General features: G+C 41.4%; 1 protein-coding gene across 1 annotated transcript in view; it reads left to right on the forward strand.

The window, feature by feature from the left end:
* PDE10A (phosphodiesterase 10A) overlaps positions 1–20,618 on the forward strand; it is a 303,256-nt gene that overhangs the window by 235,204 nt on the left and 47,434 nt on the right. The window contains exons 13-17 of the mRNA XM_060029658.1: positions 60–246; positions 11,682–11,824; positions 14,135–14,218; positions 15,772–15,922; positions 19,365–19,520. Of these exons, the coding sequence (XP_059885641.1) occupies positions 60–246; positions 11,682–11,824; positions 14,135–14,218; positions 15,772–15,922; positions 19,365–19,520 (721 nt within the window). The remainder of the gene's footprint in view (positions 1–59; positions 247–11,681; positions 11,825–14,134; positions 14,219–15,771; positions 15,923–19,364; positions 19,521–20,618) is intronic.

Consider the following 20,618-nt stretch of genomic DNA (forward strand, 5'->3'; position numbering starts at 1 on the left):
GGTTTATTTTCTTCTGCCTGTTCTTTCTTTTGTCGTCTTGCTCCTTGGCTCTCGCGCAGAGAGGTGGACCTGTACACAGGCTACACGACCCGGAACATCCTGTGCATGCCCATCGTGAGTCGGGGCAGCGTGATAGGCGTGGTGCAGATGGTGAACAAAATCAGCGGTAGTGCCTTCTCTAAGACGGACGAAAACAACTTCAAAATGTTTGCTGTCTTTTGTGCTTTAGCCTTACACTGTGCCAATGTAAGTAATACTTTTTAAACACCTTTTTTACTACTCAATATGAAATTTTATAACCTTTTAAATAAAGGTTGTTTTTTTCTTTCCCCCACTTCTTTTAGAAACCCCAAACAGCGATTCCTGGTTGTGCATGTTTTAGGAAATACCTTAAAATGCCTTGGAAGAAAAAAAATCTCCTAATTTTTACACTTATTTCAGTGTGTGAATTTGTTAAAAAGAAAAATGAAGTTAACCTAAGGGTAAAACGTTCGAATGTAAGGTTTACATTTCCTGATAATCTACTGATGTGCCTGAGAGGGTTATCCAAACCCTTAGCGTTTGTCACTTGTACCGCACTTGAGACTCTTGTACACAAAAAGAGAGTCATGACTCATGTCTTAACACGAGCCCGGAAAGTTTCCTTTGTGAGGAAAAGTGAGGCAGCCACTCAGCACATTCGTCAGATGCCTTGTAGATGTTAACTCATTTAATCCTCACAACAGCCCAGCCCTGGTTACTGAATAATAAGATGAGGTCCCATTTATTTTATGAAGTCTCCCTTTAAAACAGTTGAATGTATCATCTTTCTTTTAAATTTTTATATTTTAAATGAATTAAACATTTAGTATTCTATAAACTCTAGTAATCCTCTAATGACATCACTGGAATTTTGAAGTTAAGGAAAATTTTAGTAACCTTTTATAAAGCCAAATCAACATCAATGGGAATTATCACCTTAGTAGTTTGGAGAAACTGTCTTTTCGGAAATAGGACGGAATTCCATAGGAACAAGCACATAACTAATGGAAACAGTTAAAAGAGAAACAAAAATGGCAAAAAAAAAAAATACTCTGGTGACTAGGGCTAACTGTTTACAGTGCGATTAGTGCTGTTTAGTAAGAGCACCCGTCCCCTCTCTGCATCACCCGGGCCCTCGCGTGGGGATATTTATTGTTACTCGGCCCATCGGAAATAAACTAGTGCAGTTGTCAGATACTTCTTACTTCAAACAGTTTCTGTACCTATGTGTCTCCTCGTAAATAAAATATTGACAGTATACTTTTTTTTTTTTTTTTTGCTGCACCACTCAACTTTTGGGATGTTAGTTTCCTGACCAGAGATTGAACCTGGGCCCTTGGCAGTGAATACGTGGAGTCCTAACCACTGGACGGCCAGGGAATTCCCTACATTTGTTCTGTTTAGTTTAAAAGTTTCAGAGAATGTAATTTCCAGTATATTCTAAATATTGATTTTCATCACTTTTAAATGTATTCGATGGACTCTATGTATTAGAACAACTTGACATTTATTATATTTTTTAAGTCCACTTAAAAAACAGAATGACTAGCTCTTAGGACTGAAAAATTTAGCATCATTCTTTCTCTTTGAACATGTGCTTCTATTATGCCACAAAAGTTTATTCTAATCTAATATATTTTATGCTTTATTTTGTTAATTACCCTAGGATAATAGTCTAAAACAAACATGTATAAGAAGGATTACAAATTAATTTTGACCTATAGTATTATGTCATTATTACTATATATGTGATCAAAGCAACCATGTTATTAAATTTTGATAATTATCAAAAATGAAAAGTGCACATTATTGGAAACTGTTGTTTCTTAAGGAGATGGCTGTGGCTTAGAACAAAAATAGTTAATGTACCCATTCTTAAATTTTAGCTATCATTAGAATGAAACTAGGCTTGCCATAAATTTTTACACTTTTTATTTTGAAATAATCTCAGACAGAAAGCAAAGTTACAAAAATAATACAAAGGATTTCCTTATACCTTTATCCATGTTCCCCCAAATGTTAATATATTAAATGTTAATATATTAGCATTTTTGCTTTGATATTCTTTCTTTCTCCTTCACTCTCCTTCATTCATAGGTATCATTTTTTCTCTGATACATTTGAGAGTATGTTTCAGACAATATGTCTCATAACCCCTAAATGCTTCAGTTTGTATTTTTTACAAACAAGGACATCTTCTTTTTCTACTGCATAATTAAAAATAAAGAAATTCACCTCGGTACTGTATGAGTTTGTTAGGACCGCCATAACAAACACCACAGACTGGGTGGCTCAAAGGACAGAACATTATTTGTCCACAGTTCAGGTGACGGGAAGGTAAAGGCGAGGGTGCTGGCAGGTTCGGTTTCTTTGGAGGCCTCTCTCCGTGGCTTATGGACGCCTTCCTCATCCTTGTGTCTTCACGTGGTCTTTTCCCTGTGCAAGTCTCTGTTCCACTCTCCTCTTCTTACAAGAACACAAGTCATGTTGGGTTAGGGCCCACCCTAGCGACCTCATTTTACCTTAATCACTGCTTTAAAGTCCCCATCTCTAAGCACAGTCACATCTAAGGTACTGGGGAGTAGGGTTGCAGCATATGAATTTGGGGGGACACAATTCAGCCCCTAACAGGTACTGTACTGTTGTCTAATCTGCAGACCCCTTTAATCTCCTTTAATCTGGAGCCCTACCTTACTCTGTCTTTCATGAGTTGGGCATTTTTGAAGTGTATGGGCTGGTGTTTTGCAGAGTGTTTCTTCTTGCGGTTTTGTCTGGCATTTCCTCATGACTGCATCAAGGTTACCATTTGACAGGACTATCGCAGATACTGTGTTCTCGTGGCAGCCGCTGCGGGAAGGCTCGTGGCCCATTGCTGGTGATGTTGACCTTTACTACTCTGTTACGGAGGCATCTGCCTGGTTTCTCCACTGAAACGTCCTTGCCCCTCTTTTCACTATTTTAGAAGAGAGTTTACCCATAAGCCTCGATATCCTTTGTGCTCTCTCTCCCTGTCTGCATATCAATACCTCCGTGAAACGCCACGGAATGCCTTGCAGCCATTTCATTTCCATCTTTGGAACTTTGTTCTTTGACGTTCTTTCACTACTCAGCGTCAGTTTTATTTGTCCTGTCGCTTTTATTTTGAGGGAAGCCGTAAGAATTGTGCTCGTTTTGGGTAGATGGGACAGGAGGAGTTTTATTAATGCCAATTACTCTTAATCTGAACACCACCTGAGCTGAGAGGCCGAAAAGTACTGACAATTCTATCATCAAAAATTATTTTCAATGATTTATCAGCTGAAAATTTATTTAGGTCCACCTTCAGTGTCTTATGAAAGCTTTAGAAACCACTTTTAGACCTTATTAACACCAGTATTTTAAATTTTAAATTATCTCTTTGCTTTAAGAGGTTTTTGTATTAGTGCAATTTGAGAAAGGGGTGATTTGAAATGGGATGTGGGAAAAGGTCATTTTTAGGTAAATGTACGTGTGAAAGTTAAGGCGGTGGAAATTGATCCTCTTATAATCTATCCGTGTCTTCATGTATCCCTTGAAGAATTACTGTGCACTTCCCAGAATACATAAATGTCAGTTTCAGTAGTATGGAATTGATTCAGCTGTGCTGTGAGACGAGCTAGCCTAGTGGGTTCAGAGCTCTTCTGAACGCTGATTGTTGCATCATGAAACCTGGACTCAGTCACGATTAAATGATTATACCAAGCTGAATACCAAACTGAATCAAGAAAAATAACACTCCTTCTGAAAAGTCATGAATAAGTTAACAGGCATTCTATTTTTACGTTGATTATTTTAGGGTAAAGTTCGTGGAGTTCGTCTGTAGTGAAACAGACTTGTAATTTTTTTTTTTTTTTTTTTTTTTTTTGCAATACCTGGGCCTCTCCCTGTTGTGGCCTCTCCCGTTGCAGAGCACAGGCTCCAGACGTGCAGGCTCAGCGGCCATGGCTCACGGGCCCAGCCGCTCCGCGGCATGTGGGATCCTCCCGGACCGGGGCACGAACCTGTGTCCCCTGCATCGGCAGGCGGACTCTCAACCACTGCGCCACCAGGGAAGCCCTGTAATTTTTATAAACACTTTGAAACTCACCAAAATTATTTCTGCTCTCCAACAATGACAGGTAGTGTATGTGCCACGGTTGTAGTAAGTCATCGCCCGCTGGCAGGCTCCGGATGTAAAACTCTCCCAGGTTGAGCAGACCCAGGGCTGGTTGCCTTGAAGGTGCATGTGGAAATCCGAGTAATACAGCTTCAGCTCTCTGTGGAGTTAATTACCACTTCTTTTAACTGCAATATTTCTTCTCCTCATGAAAGCTTAAAAAAATTCTGTAGTTTTTGACAGTTTCTCCAACTCAAAAAGAGTTAACAGCCTCTGATGCTGCAACTTCAGGGTACCTCTTCTTCTCCGTTTCCCTTCCCTGGCCTTCCAGTCTGGGGTTATTTCTGTTCCAATTCAGAAAAAAGACCAATTTCCATACGTTCTTTAAAGTAATACTCGCTTTGTTGAAGCAAGCATCCTTCTAAAGGAGAAAGAAAAAGCAAACAACTCCCAATTTCTGTCAGTTTCAATAAGCCAGCAGTCGGTTTCTTTACAAGAGTTTCTCAGCGCTTTCTTCAGCTGAGGATGTCAGATTGTAGACCTCTAGGGTAAAGGCCAAGACCTGGATTCCTGTCCTCACTCGGGCGCTTACAGGATGTTTCTTTGAGCAAGTCTGCTTCGCAGTTTTGAACATTTTTTTCCCCAAGCATCTTATGAAGCTTCGTTAAAAACAACAACTTGTATTAGCGTTGTCCCAAGCAATTAATCGTATCCATGGCTCCCTGCTTTCCCTCAATGCTCTACTCGTTTCTAGAGAATGTACATGAATATTTGTTTAGATCGCAAATACGAAGAAGCGTTGTGCAGTGTGAAGTGTCTTGTAATCTCTGGCTACTGAGTCAGACTAAACAGGTTGGTGCTGGGAAATTCAAAATATTTCTGCTCCCGCACAGATTATTATATCCTTAACAGGAGCACTTTACCACATGTAAAAGGCTTCTAATACAGAATGTGATCATGTGAGAGCATCTCTTACTGTTCAGCTCAGTGGTCTTGTTTGAGTGAAAGGCCTGTCCTGGAGGCATATGTCTTTATTCTTCTTTAGTTCATCTGTAGATCTCTTAGGTTACACCCCTTTTATTGGATTAAAGGGGCACGTCTCTGACTGGCAACATCTCCATTTTATTTTTGACAGATAATTGATAGTACTGTCAATGGAACGGTGACCTTTAAAAAGAGTGAAAGAGATTTTTAAAACTAAAAGAGCCAATTAATTTACTCATACATGTGATTTTAAAGAAATAATTTGATATGATGCAAAAAGCTAACAGGATAGTAAATACCTGTTATATCTTTTGCCTAGAAAAAAGGAGTCCTTTAAAAGCAGATTAGCTGTGTACATTTTGAATCGAGAGACATTTAACATTAAAGGAAGGTGGAAAAAATCGTTATTAAGATGAAACCAATTGGCTAGGAACAGATTTAATAAATGGTCCGAACTTTATTCATTCCTGAATTCAACCACCAAGTACTGCGTGTCTTTCCTCTACCAGAAGGTGACTATTAAGGTGACTGTAATATAAGAAGTCCTCTTAATCGATGTAACACTGACTCTGGGACAGGCACTATTGTGGACACTTGATGTATAAAAACTCGCTTCATTAGTCCCCCAGCAATCCTGAGTGAGTATCATTAGCTCCACTTGACAGGAGGAAGAATGGACACGTAGCGTTCAAGTAATTTGTGGAAGGTCTCACAGCAAGTGTGTGACAGAGCCAGGCTCTGAAGGTGTGTAAGCCTGGCTCTGCAGCCCTGGCTATGCTCTCCTTCACTTGTCTTTAAGAAAGACAACATTGTAAGCACTTCTACCTAGGATTTGGTCAAGGAAGAAATATCATTTGCATTTGGTGCTGTGGTTTCCATAAACTAGAATAACCATGCAGGCAAAGGAAGTCACACATCAAATGGTGTATTTTTTCAACAGGATACTTTTAATCACTCAATTCTTTTTTTATCAACTCAGTTCTTAGGGGGCGTAAATCTGTTGATTTTTCCTTGTGTTGGTCTCTTCTTTCTTGGATTCATTCATTCATTCATTCATTTACTTATTTACTTGATCTTTACTTATTTACTCAAATTGATCCAGAATTACTTGCCCTGCGGGAGACTTACGTGACCTTCTCTCTTCACAGAGTCCTCAGTTCAGTAACTGGCCTCAGCAGCCACAGCGAGGTCTCTCGTCCCACACAGGCCTTCAAGTCCCGGACCACGAAGCACAGCCTGTGCTGGGTCTGGTGTTTCTCTCACCCACTGCAGCACTGTTTTATGCCGCTAAATACATAGCACAGGGTTTCTTGCTCATGCCCGTGTGGAGTGTGCCTTTCATTTTAGGTTTATTTAGGGGACCAAATTAATTTTATTAACGATATCATTTAATGCTGTTGACAAACATCATATTGAAAATTTGTACTCTAGCAAATATTATGTCAATTAGGTTGGAAATGTGAATTGTGTAGAAAGGGGAAAAGAGTGCACAGTTTATAACAGCAGAAGTTAAGTTACTTTTATCTTGTGGATTGCCCAGACCCAGTGGTATGCTGGTAAAGCCTGCTCTCTACCCAAGAAGAGGCCTTATTTGTAGCGTTCCCCAGTTTCTGTGGAGTGCGGGCTCCCACTACGGACTCTCTCAAGCTCCCACATAACGTACTGAGCGCAGACTTGCGTGGCGATGTGCACAGTCGGCACTTGCAAGACAGCACAGATGCCCCTGCCACTCAAGAATCCTTCACCAGACTAACATCAAGGAGCCAAATGGAGTGGCAGCAGTGCTGGTGTCATCAGAGATGAGCAGATGGCAGCTGCCAGCAGCACTGAGCGCTTAACGGCACTTGACCGAGTTTGTTCTCAGTTCCTTAAGTGTGTGACTGCACTGAACCTTCACATTCGTCCTGGCTTGGGTACTGCAGTGTCCACAGTCTGTACCTGGGAGACTGAGGCACAGAGAATTAGGTAACTTACTTAAAGGTGTACCGTTAGGGAAAGTCGGAGAGGAGATTCAACCCAGGCAGGTGATCCGGAGTCTGGTTCTTAGTTGCTTTACCTTTAAGTGATTCCAGGCCTGTCATGACGTGAATAATATTAGGGCATCCTCCAGACACCACCATGTCTACTCAGAGTGATGATTATTGTAGAAATAGGCTCAAGAGAAACATTCTGAAGCATCAGAAAGTATTCTTGGATGCCAATATTTATAAAATTATAAGTGGTGGCATTTTTACCATGTGGTAGAAATATGCTAGGTTATACTTCTGTTTCCAGGTCCTCTTTCTTCTGTCTTTTGTGACTTTTCCATATCCTAGAGCTTAAGATTGAAGCACCATCAGAATAAATGGCAGCCACCTCTCCTCGCGGTCTCTTCCGGCTGGACAGGGAGCCCAAGATTAACTACTCAGCTGTCGTAGGCAGTTCATGCAAAATCAGCTTAGGCAGCATGGTTCTCTACTTCATTCATAATTTGCAGTAGGCGGCTTCCCTGGTGGCGCAGTGGTTGAGAGTCCGCCTGCCGATGCAGGGGACGCGGGTTCGTGCCCCGGTCCGGGAAGATCCCACATGCCACGGAGCGGCTGGGCCCGTGAGCCATGGCCGCTGAGCCTGCGCGTCCGGAGCCTGTGCTCCGCAACGGGAGAGGCCACAGCAGTGAGAGGCCCGCGTACTGCAAAAAAAAAAAAGAAAAGTAATTTGCAGTAGGATGAATACGGTAAAATCATTTACTAATAATATTACATTATATTATTTTCTACTATTCATATTGAAGGTCATGTAGAAAATGGGGACCAAAGTAGCTATAAAATTTGCCAAAACTAATTATTTTTTGCCGTAAAGTTAAAATTCACGTTACTTCCCTACACTGAACACAAAATAGAGTAAAAATAAAATAAATAAATCTAAATTGAATAATTTATATATTTGTAAACATTATAAATTTATTGAAACTATAAATATAAGTTTATAAATAAAAATATAGCTTATTCTAATTGGAGGTCATAAGCTTGTAAAATGATAAATGACAGTATTTTTGTGAGAGTTACGTGAAGTAGTGCGTGCAAAGCACTTAGAACGCTGCCTGCCACAGAGTTAGTGCCCACTAGTATTCACGACTGTAACAGCAGTATTATTTTGCTGCCTAACGTATAATAGCTACTTTTACTAGCACCCCCCCCCCATAGAATTACACTGAATAACGGGTAATACCGAATCACGGTAAATACTGAGTAAATCCTGTTGACTGTTCACCCTCCTACAAGAACCTACAGTATCATCTCGAGTGGAAGGCAAGTGACAGTCCATTGAGGGGTAGGAGGGAAATGTGAGAACTTCTTTTAGGTAAATGATATTAAAGAAACTACAGTTTCTTGATTGGTCATACACGGATGTAGCTTTCATCCAGTTCATGCGTCAGGTGGTTGTGTCTTGTCCAGAGTGTGGAGTCCCCTGTGACAGAGTGGGCCTTCTACAAGGAGGAAGAGGTGACAGTGGTGTCCAGCCTGCACTTTTAAGCCCCATCCTGGCTTTTCCTCAACCATATCAGGAGGACAGCTTTGCAATGTACATTCATTTCCATTGTACCACCAAGGATTTGCTGCTATGGGGCAAAGTACTTGGAATAGTTATTAAATTCACTGATTATTTACACATAGTTCTTTCACAAAAAGGTAACTCCAAATTGCTGATCTTTTCTGATGACAAATGGCAATGTTTTGTTACTTAGAAGACATATTCAAAGAAATAAGCATTTAATCTGAACTTTCAAATTGCAAGTAATATTAACACTGAAAAAGAAGATAGTTGCTTTTCCAAATAAACTCATGCCATAGAGTACTTTGAAAACGGATGTTTTCATCACCAGCATGTGACTTTTTTGCTGAAATTTATGTGTCACATATACAAATTATCACATACCTTTACAAAGACTGGGAGCAAACTTTTTAAAAAAACTTTACTGGGGTTTATAAATATACTGTGAACTGCATGCGTGTAGAGCATACGGTTTGACAGGTGTGTATGCACACAGCCCAGTGCAAGCATCACCACATCAAGATGGCGGATGTACCCATCACCCCCTCAAGCTTCTGGTGCCCCTTTGTGATCCCTCCCATGGGACCCTCCCCATCTTCATCCCCCAGTTTCAAGCAACCACTGACCTACTTTCTATAACTTACTTTGCATTTTCTAGAACTGTTTTTTATAATTGGAATCATAAAATCTGTGATCCTTTTTACCTGGCTTCTTTCACTTAGCACAGATTCATCCATGACATTGTGTGTGTACATAGTTCATTCTTTTTCATTACTGAGTATTCCATTGAATGGATATGAGCTGTTTATGTAGTCACCTGTTGATGGGCATTTGAGCTATTTCATTTTTGGCTGTTACAAATAAAGTTGCAGATGTCTTTGCGTGGGTGTACGCTTTAATTTCCCTTGAGTAAATCCCCAGAACGGTGGGGTCATCCGGTGAGGGGATGTTTAAGAGACTGCCAAACCGTTTTCCAAAGTGGTTGTACATTCCCAATATCGTTGTGTGTGTTCCACTTTCTCCACATTTGCCATCTCCATGTCTTCTTTGGTGAAGTGTCTTCTCAAATCGTTTGCCTATTTTTTGTTTGTGATTGTTTTTTATTGAGCTTTAATAGTTCTTTTATATATTCTAGATACAACTCATCTATCACGTTGCTTATTTGCTCCCAGCATTTGGCTTGTCATTCTCTTAACAGTTTCTTTCTTATTTTGAAGAAGTCTAATTTATGATTTGTTCTTTTTATGATCATGCTTTCAGCATTGTATCAAAGAAATATTTGCCTAACCTAAGCCCACAAAGATTTTCTCCTATGGTGTCTTCTAGAAGTTCTATAGTTTTACATTTTGAGTAAATTTTTGTGCATGGTACAAGGGAAGGATCAACATTTGTTTGTTTATTTGGCCCACCGGTGCCCACTGATCCAGATCCCTTTGTTGTGTAGACTTCTTTCTCCACTAACTCGCCTCTGCACCCTCGTTGACAACCAACCGACCATATACGCTTAGGAGTATGAGGTTCTCCTGATGAACTGACCCCTTTATCATTTTGAAATGACCTTCTTTATCCCTGGTAATAGTCTTTCTCTGAAATCTACTTTATTTGATACAAGTACAGCCATTCCCACTTTCTCTAGACTGGTGTTAAATATCTTTTTCAGCCTTTTACTTTTACCCTATCTGAGTCTTTATGTTTAAAGTAGGATTCCTGTAAACAGCGTGAGTTGGGGTTTTGCAGTTCTGTTCAATCAGATAACCTTTTCTTTTTAATGGGGATATTTAGACCAGGCGCATTTTATGTTTAGGTATAAGGCCATCAACTTGTTATTTGTTTTGTTTGTTCCATCTGTTTTTTATTTCCTTTTCCCTCTCTGTCTTCAAAAGTTGAATTTTTTAAAAAAATTTATTTTATGAAACAGCTTTTAATTTATTAAAATCTTCACCATGAATGATTTCATTGAGTGTCATTGGTTTTGAACCTGATTGATAATATATAAAGACGCAACTGATTAGTTTGCAAGATTAACTGATTTACATCAGGGAAAATGGAAATTTGTCTGAATTTCAGTCAAAAGTGTTAGTCATTAGGGAGCAAAACTAAGTGTGATATTTAAGAACAGTCAATACTACCTTTATTCCATCTGGATCCGCATACTTTTTGGCATATTCTTCTCCAATAGTACAACTGTTTCTAAGTATTAAACTTGACGCCACCATCTCACAAAGTAGTAAAGAAAAAACTTGACAGTTGATAACATACAATTACAGTGCTTCATTTCAAAATATATAATTGTTTAGTATGAACAAAAAGAGTCTTGTTTACTAAGTAAATAAAATAAAATATTTTAAAAATATGTACTTTTTATTTTTATCTTTTTAAATTTCTATTTTAGCTTGTTTCATAATATAAACAATATATTAGCACAGTGCACGTGCATATAATTGCTGAAGGAGTATACGTTTATTACGCATGCATCTTTAAATTTATCTTACCAGTAAAGAACTTTACAATCGAACATTTTTCAGACTCCCTGGACTAGAGGACCTTGAGATCACCAAGAATTAAGCTAAATATTTTTAAAAGGAGACACAGAAAAAAATATCTTAACTCTTGTCTCATTTAGTCTCTGTCTCAGTCCGTTTGTGCTGCTGTAACAAAATACATGGACCAGGTGGCTTATAAACAGCAGACATTTACTTCTCTCCATTCTGGAGGCTGGGAGTCCGAGAATAAGGTACCAGGTAATCTCTCTACCCAGAGATAACGTCCGGCAAAAAGCCATTTGTTAGGGAATTTAATAAGTCTTTTAAAAAGGAGATATAATTTTTTTGAAAACTATTTGTATCTTCAAAGTCACATGTGTCATGGATATCTTCAGTGTACATGGAAATATATATATAGCAATAGTAGTCAATGGAAAGTAATAGTGAATCCAATTATAGTTCTGATTTTTTTATACCAAATTCTGAACTTTAATGACAAAACTACTTTAAACATTCTTTATTTTTTCTCTGTTGGATTTGCTTTCCAGATGTATCATAGAATTCGTCATTCGGAGTGCATTTACCGGGTCACCATGGAGAAGCTGTCCTATCATAGCATTTGTACTTCAGAGGAATGGCAAGGCCTCATGCATTTCAACCTTCCCGCCCGTCTTTGCAAAGAAATTGAACTGTGAGAGTTTTGTCTTGTCAGTTTCTTCAGGAACAGATCTTTAATTTGATTGAATTTAAAGTGAAATGGGTTCTAGAATTAGAATCATAAATATCATATTACATGTGTGGTTTCTTGTGTTGCCATTTTCCCCTTGGAAGGAAGGAAAGGCCAGATCTCTTTATCTTTTAAAAAAAAAAAAGTCTGAACACCATTTTGAAATGATTTAACCTAAATGTTAGCTTTTGTCTTTAGTCTTTTGCACACTTTACACTATGTAATATTTAATATTCAAAATGACATTTAATATCAGATAGCTGAAAGTTTTCATTTCCATATAATTTTAAATTTACAAATTAAATCTGAGAATTTAGTAATAAATAGTTCAACTTTCACACTTTGTTTCTAATCCTATGCTAATGTATTTGATACTGGTGGTAGGACCTGCCCATTAGAAGTACAAGCCAACACTACTATATAACTACATAAAAAACCTTCAGAAGTGATCCAGAGCTGATATTTGTTTATACTTGGAAACAGAGTATTCTTAAATTAATTAAACAAGGAGGCCGTTAGACTGATGTGACTTTAATGCCCTGGCGGCCTAGTAAACGAACCTGTAAATCTAAACCTGTAAATGCCTCAAGGTAACGAGATGGAAATGCTAAGGACAGCCAGTTCTGAACAGCCAACTAGGCTTTAAGCTGTAGCCAATCAAATACTTTCTTTTCTTCGCATCTTCTCTTTAGATGTGTTTCCATGGCTCCTGTCACCAAAGCACTCAACCGCTTTAAGTTGGTGGTGCTCTATTCAAATGGGTTTTTGCTCAAATAAACTCTTAAGATTTTTAATATGCCTCAGTTTATCTTTTAACAGTATATGTATTGTATAGTGTGTGTGCGTGTGTGCGTGTATATATATATATATATATGTATATATATGTATATATATGTAGCTAGTTCCTGGCACAGAGCTCCTTTTACTCTTGTAATTCCCTGAGTGATCTGGGTGAGAGAGGCATCTTTTGTTACTCATAGGAAACCTCTTTCAGCCACCCTGAGTTTTTGAGTGGCTCTCGGAGGATGACGGCCAGTTGCCAGAGAAACCAGCCTATGATTAGAGGGTTGGAAGTCAGCCTTACCCTTGGACTCCTTTCCAGGGAGAACTGGGGATTAAGCTAATCACCAGGGATCTGTGATTTAGTCAACCGTACCCATGTACTGGAACCTCCAAAAAACCCTAACCAAGGGGTTCGGCGAGTTTCCAGGTTGGTGAAGGCATCAGGTGCTATAAAGGGGGTGCCCCCAGAGAGGCATGGGAGCTCCGCAGCCCTCCCCCTACCTTACCCTCCCCCACCTTACCCTCCCCCTACCTTATCCTCCCCCCTACCTTGCCCTCCCCCCTACCTTACCCTCCCCCCTACCTTGCCCTCCCCCCACCTTACCCTGTGCCTCCCTTTCGCTTGGCTCTTGCTGCGTTGTATCCCTCATAGTAAACCGGTGAGAGTAAACACAGTGTCTCCCTGAGTTCTGGAACTGTCCTAGCGCATCATCTGACCTGAGGAGGGGTCGTGGGAACAGCCGATGCATTAGAAGTGTGGGTGGCCTGGGCTTGTGATTGACGTTTCAAGTGGGGGCAGCCTGTGGGCCTGCGCCCCTAACCTCTGGGGTCTGCGTGAACTCCAGGTAATGACAGAATTGAACTGAATTGCAGGAAGTCAGCCGGCGTCTGCAGAGAACCGGAGAATTGCTTGGTGTGGAAAACTCACACATTTGGTGTCAGAAGTGCTGTAACCAGAGGAAAATGGTCTCTTTTAATACTTTCCCGTTCTGCTTATTTGGGTTAAATGTTTGTAACCAAATTAGCACATGAAAGATAGGTAATAACTTCGGATGTTAATATTTATGAAACTTTTCTCTGGATTAAAGTAGGAAATAGACTAATTTTCATCTCAGAAAATTTCAGATGAGCTCCTCCCCCGTATCTGTGAGCTGTGCAATGTATGTGTAGGGCTCATAATATAATTATTTTGGACTTTGTCGTTGCTCTAATAACAAACACAACGTTCCTTTTTTACATTTTGCTTAATAAAGAATTAAGCAATGGCTTAGATCTTGGACTAAGTTCCTGAGGGAATGTGTGGAATTTCCTCCTGGAAACCTTTGAATACAACAGAGATGTGACTGAGAGAGGCAGGAAGAGGGGGCCGAACTCCTAGTATTTTTTTTAGTCTCTTGATAGGCAAAAAGTTAAATTACTCCCTTTACTTGTTATTATGTTTATCCTAATTAATTACATTTACTCATGACCTGTGCTTTCTGTTTATTTCAGGTTCCACTTTGACATCGGTCCCTTTGAAAACATGTGGCCTGGAATTTTCGTCTACATGGTCCACCAGTCCTGTGGGACAGCCTGGTATGTGTGACCCACACACTTGCTTTAAAATCCTCCTCCCCTACCTAAATCCCTCGCCACTTTTTTGGTTGATAATTACCTTAAATATGCCATATAGAAATTGTTTTTCTAGATATTTAAATTAAAAAAGGCTAAGATTATTGGACAAATGTGCAGCCTTTTTAGATTCCCTCAGAGGCTGCCCCTTAGTTAACAACCAGGTCTAACCAGGTGATCAGAAGGATATAGGTGGAGCTAAAAGAGACAGAGGTTACTTCTCAACATAATTGCATACTGTTTTTAGGTGTGTTTTGGAATGTACATACACATTTAACATCGACTTTCACCTTTAACTTCGATATATCAGTTAAAACAAGTGTGAAAGAAACAGGTCTCCTAATTCAAAGTCTAGTCCTTTGTTAGTAATGAAGTTATGTTGCCCTTTCCTTGCAAATCTCTCTCCTCTCCTTGTGGCCTGTCCCAGAGGCCTTTCATGACTTTGTATCTGTTTTTTTTTTTTTTTTTTTACAGCTTAAACACATACTTAAAATGCAAGGAATAATTTTCTTTTTCTCTTTTTTTACTAATTTAGTCATTAAGTGGCTTATAGAGGCTCTTAGCATCTCTAGAACTAAATTGTCACTTGTTTCCTATTGAATTCTGTGTTTTCTCTTATTTCCATCAGCGACTTTTATAAATTATTGTCTCAAAAGGATGCACACAGGGTAACTAATGCCACTTACTTCTTAGATAGCAATTGAGAGTTTGACCAGTTGAAACTCTTAAAATCACATACCTCACACTTCAGGGACATTTGAACATTTTCAGTGGAGAAAGGTAAAAGTTATATGTATTTAGAGGTTTTATGGACTCTCGTCTCTTTGGTATTTCGGGGACCCCTGTTTCATATTGATATGCCTTTGTCTTAAGCTGCCTTAAATCCACTGAGAGAGTTGGTGGGGCTTTAAATACGTGTAACACATGATACACATAAAAATTTATAACCATATTGTATGATAAAATACGTCATATTCTTTCATGGACTGCGTCAAGATTTGGATATAGCCATCTGCTACCACCGCTTAATAATTTGAGTGTCCCATGGTAATTTGGATTCCTCTTGAAAGGATCATCACTCACCTAGGAAATTCTTATAGTATGCATGGTCGCAGCTTGTGAATCTGCTTTCTGGAAAAACTTAGCTAAAAATACCCTTGAACAGGATGATGATATGCTGTTGTCTGTTGAGCACGATGGGATGCAGGAGGTGCTTGAAAGCTAAGGAAGAGGTGGCGGGTGTTCATGATGGGTAACGGTAAGCTGATTCTGGGATTTGCTCCCCCGTGGGCCCGTTACCGTGTCAGAGCACGAGCCACCAAAGAGTCTGCCTCTCTCACCTGGCTGGAGAAGCAGTGAGGAGGTTGGTGAGTGAGGCCCCCGTGCTCCTGCGTCCCGTCCCCGCGGAAGTGTTCACCCGTGCAAGCGCGTACAGGACAGACGTGCACATCTCGTGGTCTCCTGGAACGTACTGGTTCTTTCCCAGTTTCTGTCATGACAATTTCTTTTCCGCACAGCTTTGAGCTTGAAAAGTTGTGTCGTTTTATCATGTCTGTGAAGAAAAACTATCGTCGGGTCCCTTACCACAACTGGAAGCACGCAGTCACGGTGGCACACTGCATGTACGCCATACTCCAGAACAACCACGGGCTCTTCACCGAACTCGAGGTGGGTGTGCACACGCTTTCTCTCTCCCGCTTCAAATAACCTGAGTGGGTTGAAGTACTCTATGTCTGGAGTACGTTTATGAAATAGTTAGGCGACTCTATGTCATTCCAGGACAAATTTTGGTTCCGTAACTTCACAGAAGCACACTTTTTAAATTGTTGTACCCAAGGATTTTCCCTATTATTTTGTATAAGGAATGTAGATACAGAAATTCCAACTTCATCAAAATATCCCTCAAGGAAACACTCATTTTTGTAGTCTTTCTTCCCTGTTAAAGCTGAATTCTTCTGAAAGGATGTAAACAAAGTGAATTGTTCTCTTTGCCCTAATGCCCTGGATAATGGAGACATATCCTACCCATCTGAGAACCCAGAGCATTAAATACAATTAAAACATAAATGCTTATTTGACCTTCTCTAGCATAAGGGAACAGGGGCTCGGCAATGTTCCACTGATTCACCGGACTTTACGGACTTGGAGTTGGTGATGCGCTCAGAGAAGACTTGGGGACACCTAGTCCATTCATGCTCTGCTGTCGAGCCCCTTCCTTGAATGCCCAGCCCACGTTTGGTGATGGGGCGCCTTCGCCCCAGCTGTGCCCCTCCCAGGCGGGACCTTCCTGATGGCCTCGCTGCCCTCTCTCCACAAGGTCCCAGCAGCCCTATGAAAGCCCTAACTCGAATCCACCCTTCTCTCCTCCTGCTTCAGGACACGTGAAGAAAGGGAGCTGTGTCTCCGTGATAAATTGTGCTTCTCCCAAGGTCATGTCCACCAACATTAGAACCCTGAGGTCCAGTCCTGTCCTTTCCATCCTGTCAGACCAAATTCACAATTTGGATGGGAAACTTGAAAGACGCATTTTAGAAAAAAAATGCTATTGTAAAGAGTCAAAACGTTCCTTTTTTTATTAATAATCTTTAGATTATTTAGATGGGGCTTTAGATGGGGCTTAGCCTAATAAATTATTTATCACACACACACGATGAAAGTTTTTCTTTTTTAATATAAATTTTTCTAAACAATTTTCCATTTCATTGAACCCCATATTTTTGAAAATTTCAGTGTTTCTCCATTCACTTCCTTTTAAGAAAGCAATTTTATTATCTTTTCTGCCAAAAGTTAGCCTGTAAGCTTGAGAATTATAGAAATTATTCTTTTGGATTATATTAAAATTTATATTCAAAAATGGGAAAATTTTAAGACGAATGAGATGTTTTGTTACTACATATTGACTTCCATTTAAGTTTCTAGAATTATATCATTCTGTTTCTCCAGAAACTTCAGGTCTTTTAGCTAAAAATAACCCCCAAATAACATACATAAGTATTTAAAATATATTTTGTAAGGTGCATGTGTAATCTCTAGTAGAGCTTTAGAAATGATCCTTTGATGTTTTTAAAGGAAAAGTTAACAAAGGTAGTTCTTTACTTCGTAAGTTATTTTCAGATGCTTGATTCTGGCATGCACTTGACAAGGCTATTGAACATCAATAAAATAAAATAGGTTAAAAGGAATTAGAAAGCTTTTATCTATTGTGCCAGGTTTTACAACCTTGACATTTCTTACCAGATTCATTATGGCTGACGTTGCAGCATAAAATATGGGAACAGCCCCCAAACCAAACGACCCCCAGAACATACACAGTTCAGCGTCTTAAGACCTCCGAACACTTAGGGTTGGTCCCCTGCCTACCGCATAGTTTAGGGGTGCGGGTGCCCGGGGCGACCTCCCCGCCCATTAGGTGGCAGGAGAAACCAGCGCGGCTCGGCGAGACTAAGGCAGCAGCAGGGCGCAGGCGCAGTGCTCCGGTGGGGCTTTGTGCAGGCGCCGGCCCCGCGGCCGGTGGCGCCGCGCACTCCGGCTTCACGCCCTCCTCGATGCTGCCCGGGCTCCTGTCCAGAGCCGCCCTGCCAGTTGCCCTGGTCTCAGAGGTTCCTGCCCTCGCGGTTCTTCCCTCCCCCGCACCCCGCTCCGTAACTCTCTCCCTCCGCGCTGGGTCCTCCGCAGGCTCTGCATCCCGTGCAGGTCGCAGGCTGTGACCTCCACCTCACTGCACCCTCTGCCTCTGCCTCTCCGCTCGGCTCCCTCCGGATTTCTAGGCTCTTCTTTGCCGCCGGCCCCTGGTGGAGCCCTTGTGCTGGCCGCCTGCAATTCCTCTCCTCCCCTTTTCTCTGAAACCAGCTCTGTCACCCCCCAGAAAATGCTCTGGTCCAGGGGCCGTGCGGGTCCAAGGGTCTGAGCTCAGTTCTCCTTTTTGCGTCGCTGTTCTCACGTGGCTCCCAGGACCTCCAGCACCCTCAGTTCCCGAGCGCTCCTCCAGCCCGCTCCCCTTTCAACTTTCCCTTCTCAGTGAAGACCCCGTCCATCAGCGTCTAAGGCTGATGACCTGGCACTCAGGCTTGGCTTCCCCTTCCCCGCTCGCCGTCCTGCCCTGCTTTCTTCTCATGCCCAGCCTGCCAGAAAGCTCTGTTGATTCTGCCTGCAGAATCTTCCAGACTTGAGTCATGTCTCCTAAGCCTGCGTTGCTAGCGTCCTGGTCTAAGCTTCTGTTATGTTTTGCCTGAGTCACGACGAAAGCCTCCCCCAGGTCTCTCCCACCCTCCTGGAGTCTGTTCTCAATACAGTGGCCAGCGTGGGGATCTTTAAAGAGCGTCAGCTAGATGATGTCACTGCTCTGCTGAAAACCCCGCCATCGGTCCCTGGATCACAGATAATACAAGATCTTTACCCTCCCCTCCCCTGCCCTGCCCTCAGGTTCCTCTCTGTCCTCCTCTCCCCGCAGCCCCTGCAGTGGTCAGTCCTGGTCATGTGACTCTGGTCCTGTGACTGGCAGGCAGGCTCCCCTGCCAGGATGTGCGCTGGCTGAGAGCCCCGCCCCCGCCCCCGCCCCTGGGAGCCACCTGCGTCTCCCCTTCACCTGCACTTCTGCCTGTCTGAGGCCCATCCTAACTGCTGTTCATCACAGCCACCTGCCTCTCACCTGTCCCCTTCAGCCTGCTCTTCCTTTTATCTTTTTGTATATAATTTGCCATTTTTCACATGCTGTATGATTTACTTGCTATATTCCTCATTTATGATAGCAGTAACATCGTTAGAATTTAATATTGAATAGATTTTTAAGTGAAGAACTGATACTGTCCTCTCCTTTTGCAGACTTGCTTTATCTGTGATTCTTTGGGACATTTGCTTTAATTTGATACCACCTACCCTTTTTACCAGAGTCGATCAGGAAAACTCAAGGATAATTTGATTGTTAAGTTCCTAAGCAGAAAGACAAAGAAACTGGTTAAAAAAGAAGTTAGATTATCTGTTATTTCAGGCATTCATGAGCATGTTGGCTGCATCAGTGACAGAAGTCAGTGTGATAAGAATACTAACCGTAACTTTCCTCATGTCCCATTTCTTTGTTTTGAACATCTGTGCACTGTGGTTTCTCCTTAAGCGCAAGGGACTGCTAATTGCGTGTCTGTGCCACGACCTGGACCACAGGGGCTTCAGTAACAGCTACCTGCAGAAATTCGACCACCCCCTCGCGGCACTATACTCCACGTCGACCATGGAACAGCATCACTTCTCCCAGACCGTTTCCATCCTTCAGGTGAGGCGCCCAGGGACACGTGCCTGACCGCTGCCCCGTGTGTGCATCGTCTTGTCAGAGAGACCCGCGGTTTATACATAAAAGAGGGATATTCTTCTGGCTTTCTTTAGAAACAGCAGCTACATCTTATCATAAAACCTTTTTTAAAAGATTTATATATATTTTGCAATCGCATTTGATTTTTAAGTACGTTATACCCTAAGGCAAAGTTTGTTTCACGTAGTTAATTTAATCTACGTGGATCATCATGTTCTTGAACCAGAATGTGTTGAACAACGAATCTTGAACGTTAGGCAAACAAGATTTTAAGTGCATTGAAGTTCTTTTATTTTTTCTTTTGTGTGTTTTTAAATCGAGTTTTCTTGCTTTTAAGATGTCCTTAGTGACTGAGCTGGATGCTGACTGGTCTCCCTTCCCTGTGAGATACGTACGCTCCTTCTTCACTTCAAACCTTTTTCTCAAAGTCACCTTAACTACGTAACTATCGCCTCGTAATGCTTTGACTCCTCTCAGACAATTTTTAAAATGTGATCTCTGTTTGACTTAAGAATAGTGGACCCCGTTTCTTCCTCTCACTGTCAGCACCTCAAAATAGGAGGAGAAATCTTATTAGATCTTTTGATTACGTGTCTACGGGAAGGATTTGGAAGTTTCAAGGTTGTGACGCAAAGCCCCGGCAGGACCTCAGCAGCGCCTGGCTGTGGGCGACTTGCGAAGCAGAAGGGTGTCTGCCACTTGGTGCAGTTTTCCTTTCTTGTGTAGCCCAGCCCTCCCCTGACCACCCAGGGCTCTTTTCCTCTCCGTAGCTTCTCCTAGTGGTGCCTCATGGTCCCAACTGTCCCAGTGATTGATTGGTAGTACTGCACACTCAGATCTTTTCAAAACCCAGCAACATGTACGTGGTCAGGCCCCTTTTCCTCAGGGCTGAGAAGGTAAATGGTGAGCTCACTGAAGTGCAGGTGCTCTTCTGATGACCTGTGGGGTAGAGTGAAAGGTCTGTCAGATACAGAGTCATATCCGGCAGGTGGCTGAATGTCCCGCTTGCTCCCGGGCTGGTTCTATCCCTGAAAGCGATAGGTAGTCACCAATCCCGATGTT

Source organism: Delphinus delphis, chromosome 14 (assembly GCF_949987515.2).
Source record: "Delphinus delphis chromosome 14, mDelDel1.2, whole genome shotgun sequence".
Lineage (NCBI taxonomy): Eukaryota > Metazoa > Chordata > Mammalia > Artiodactyla > Delphinidae > Delphinus > Delphinus delphis.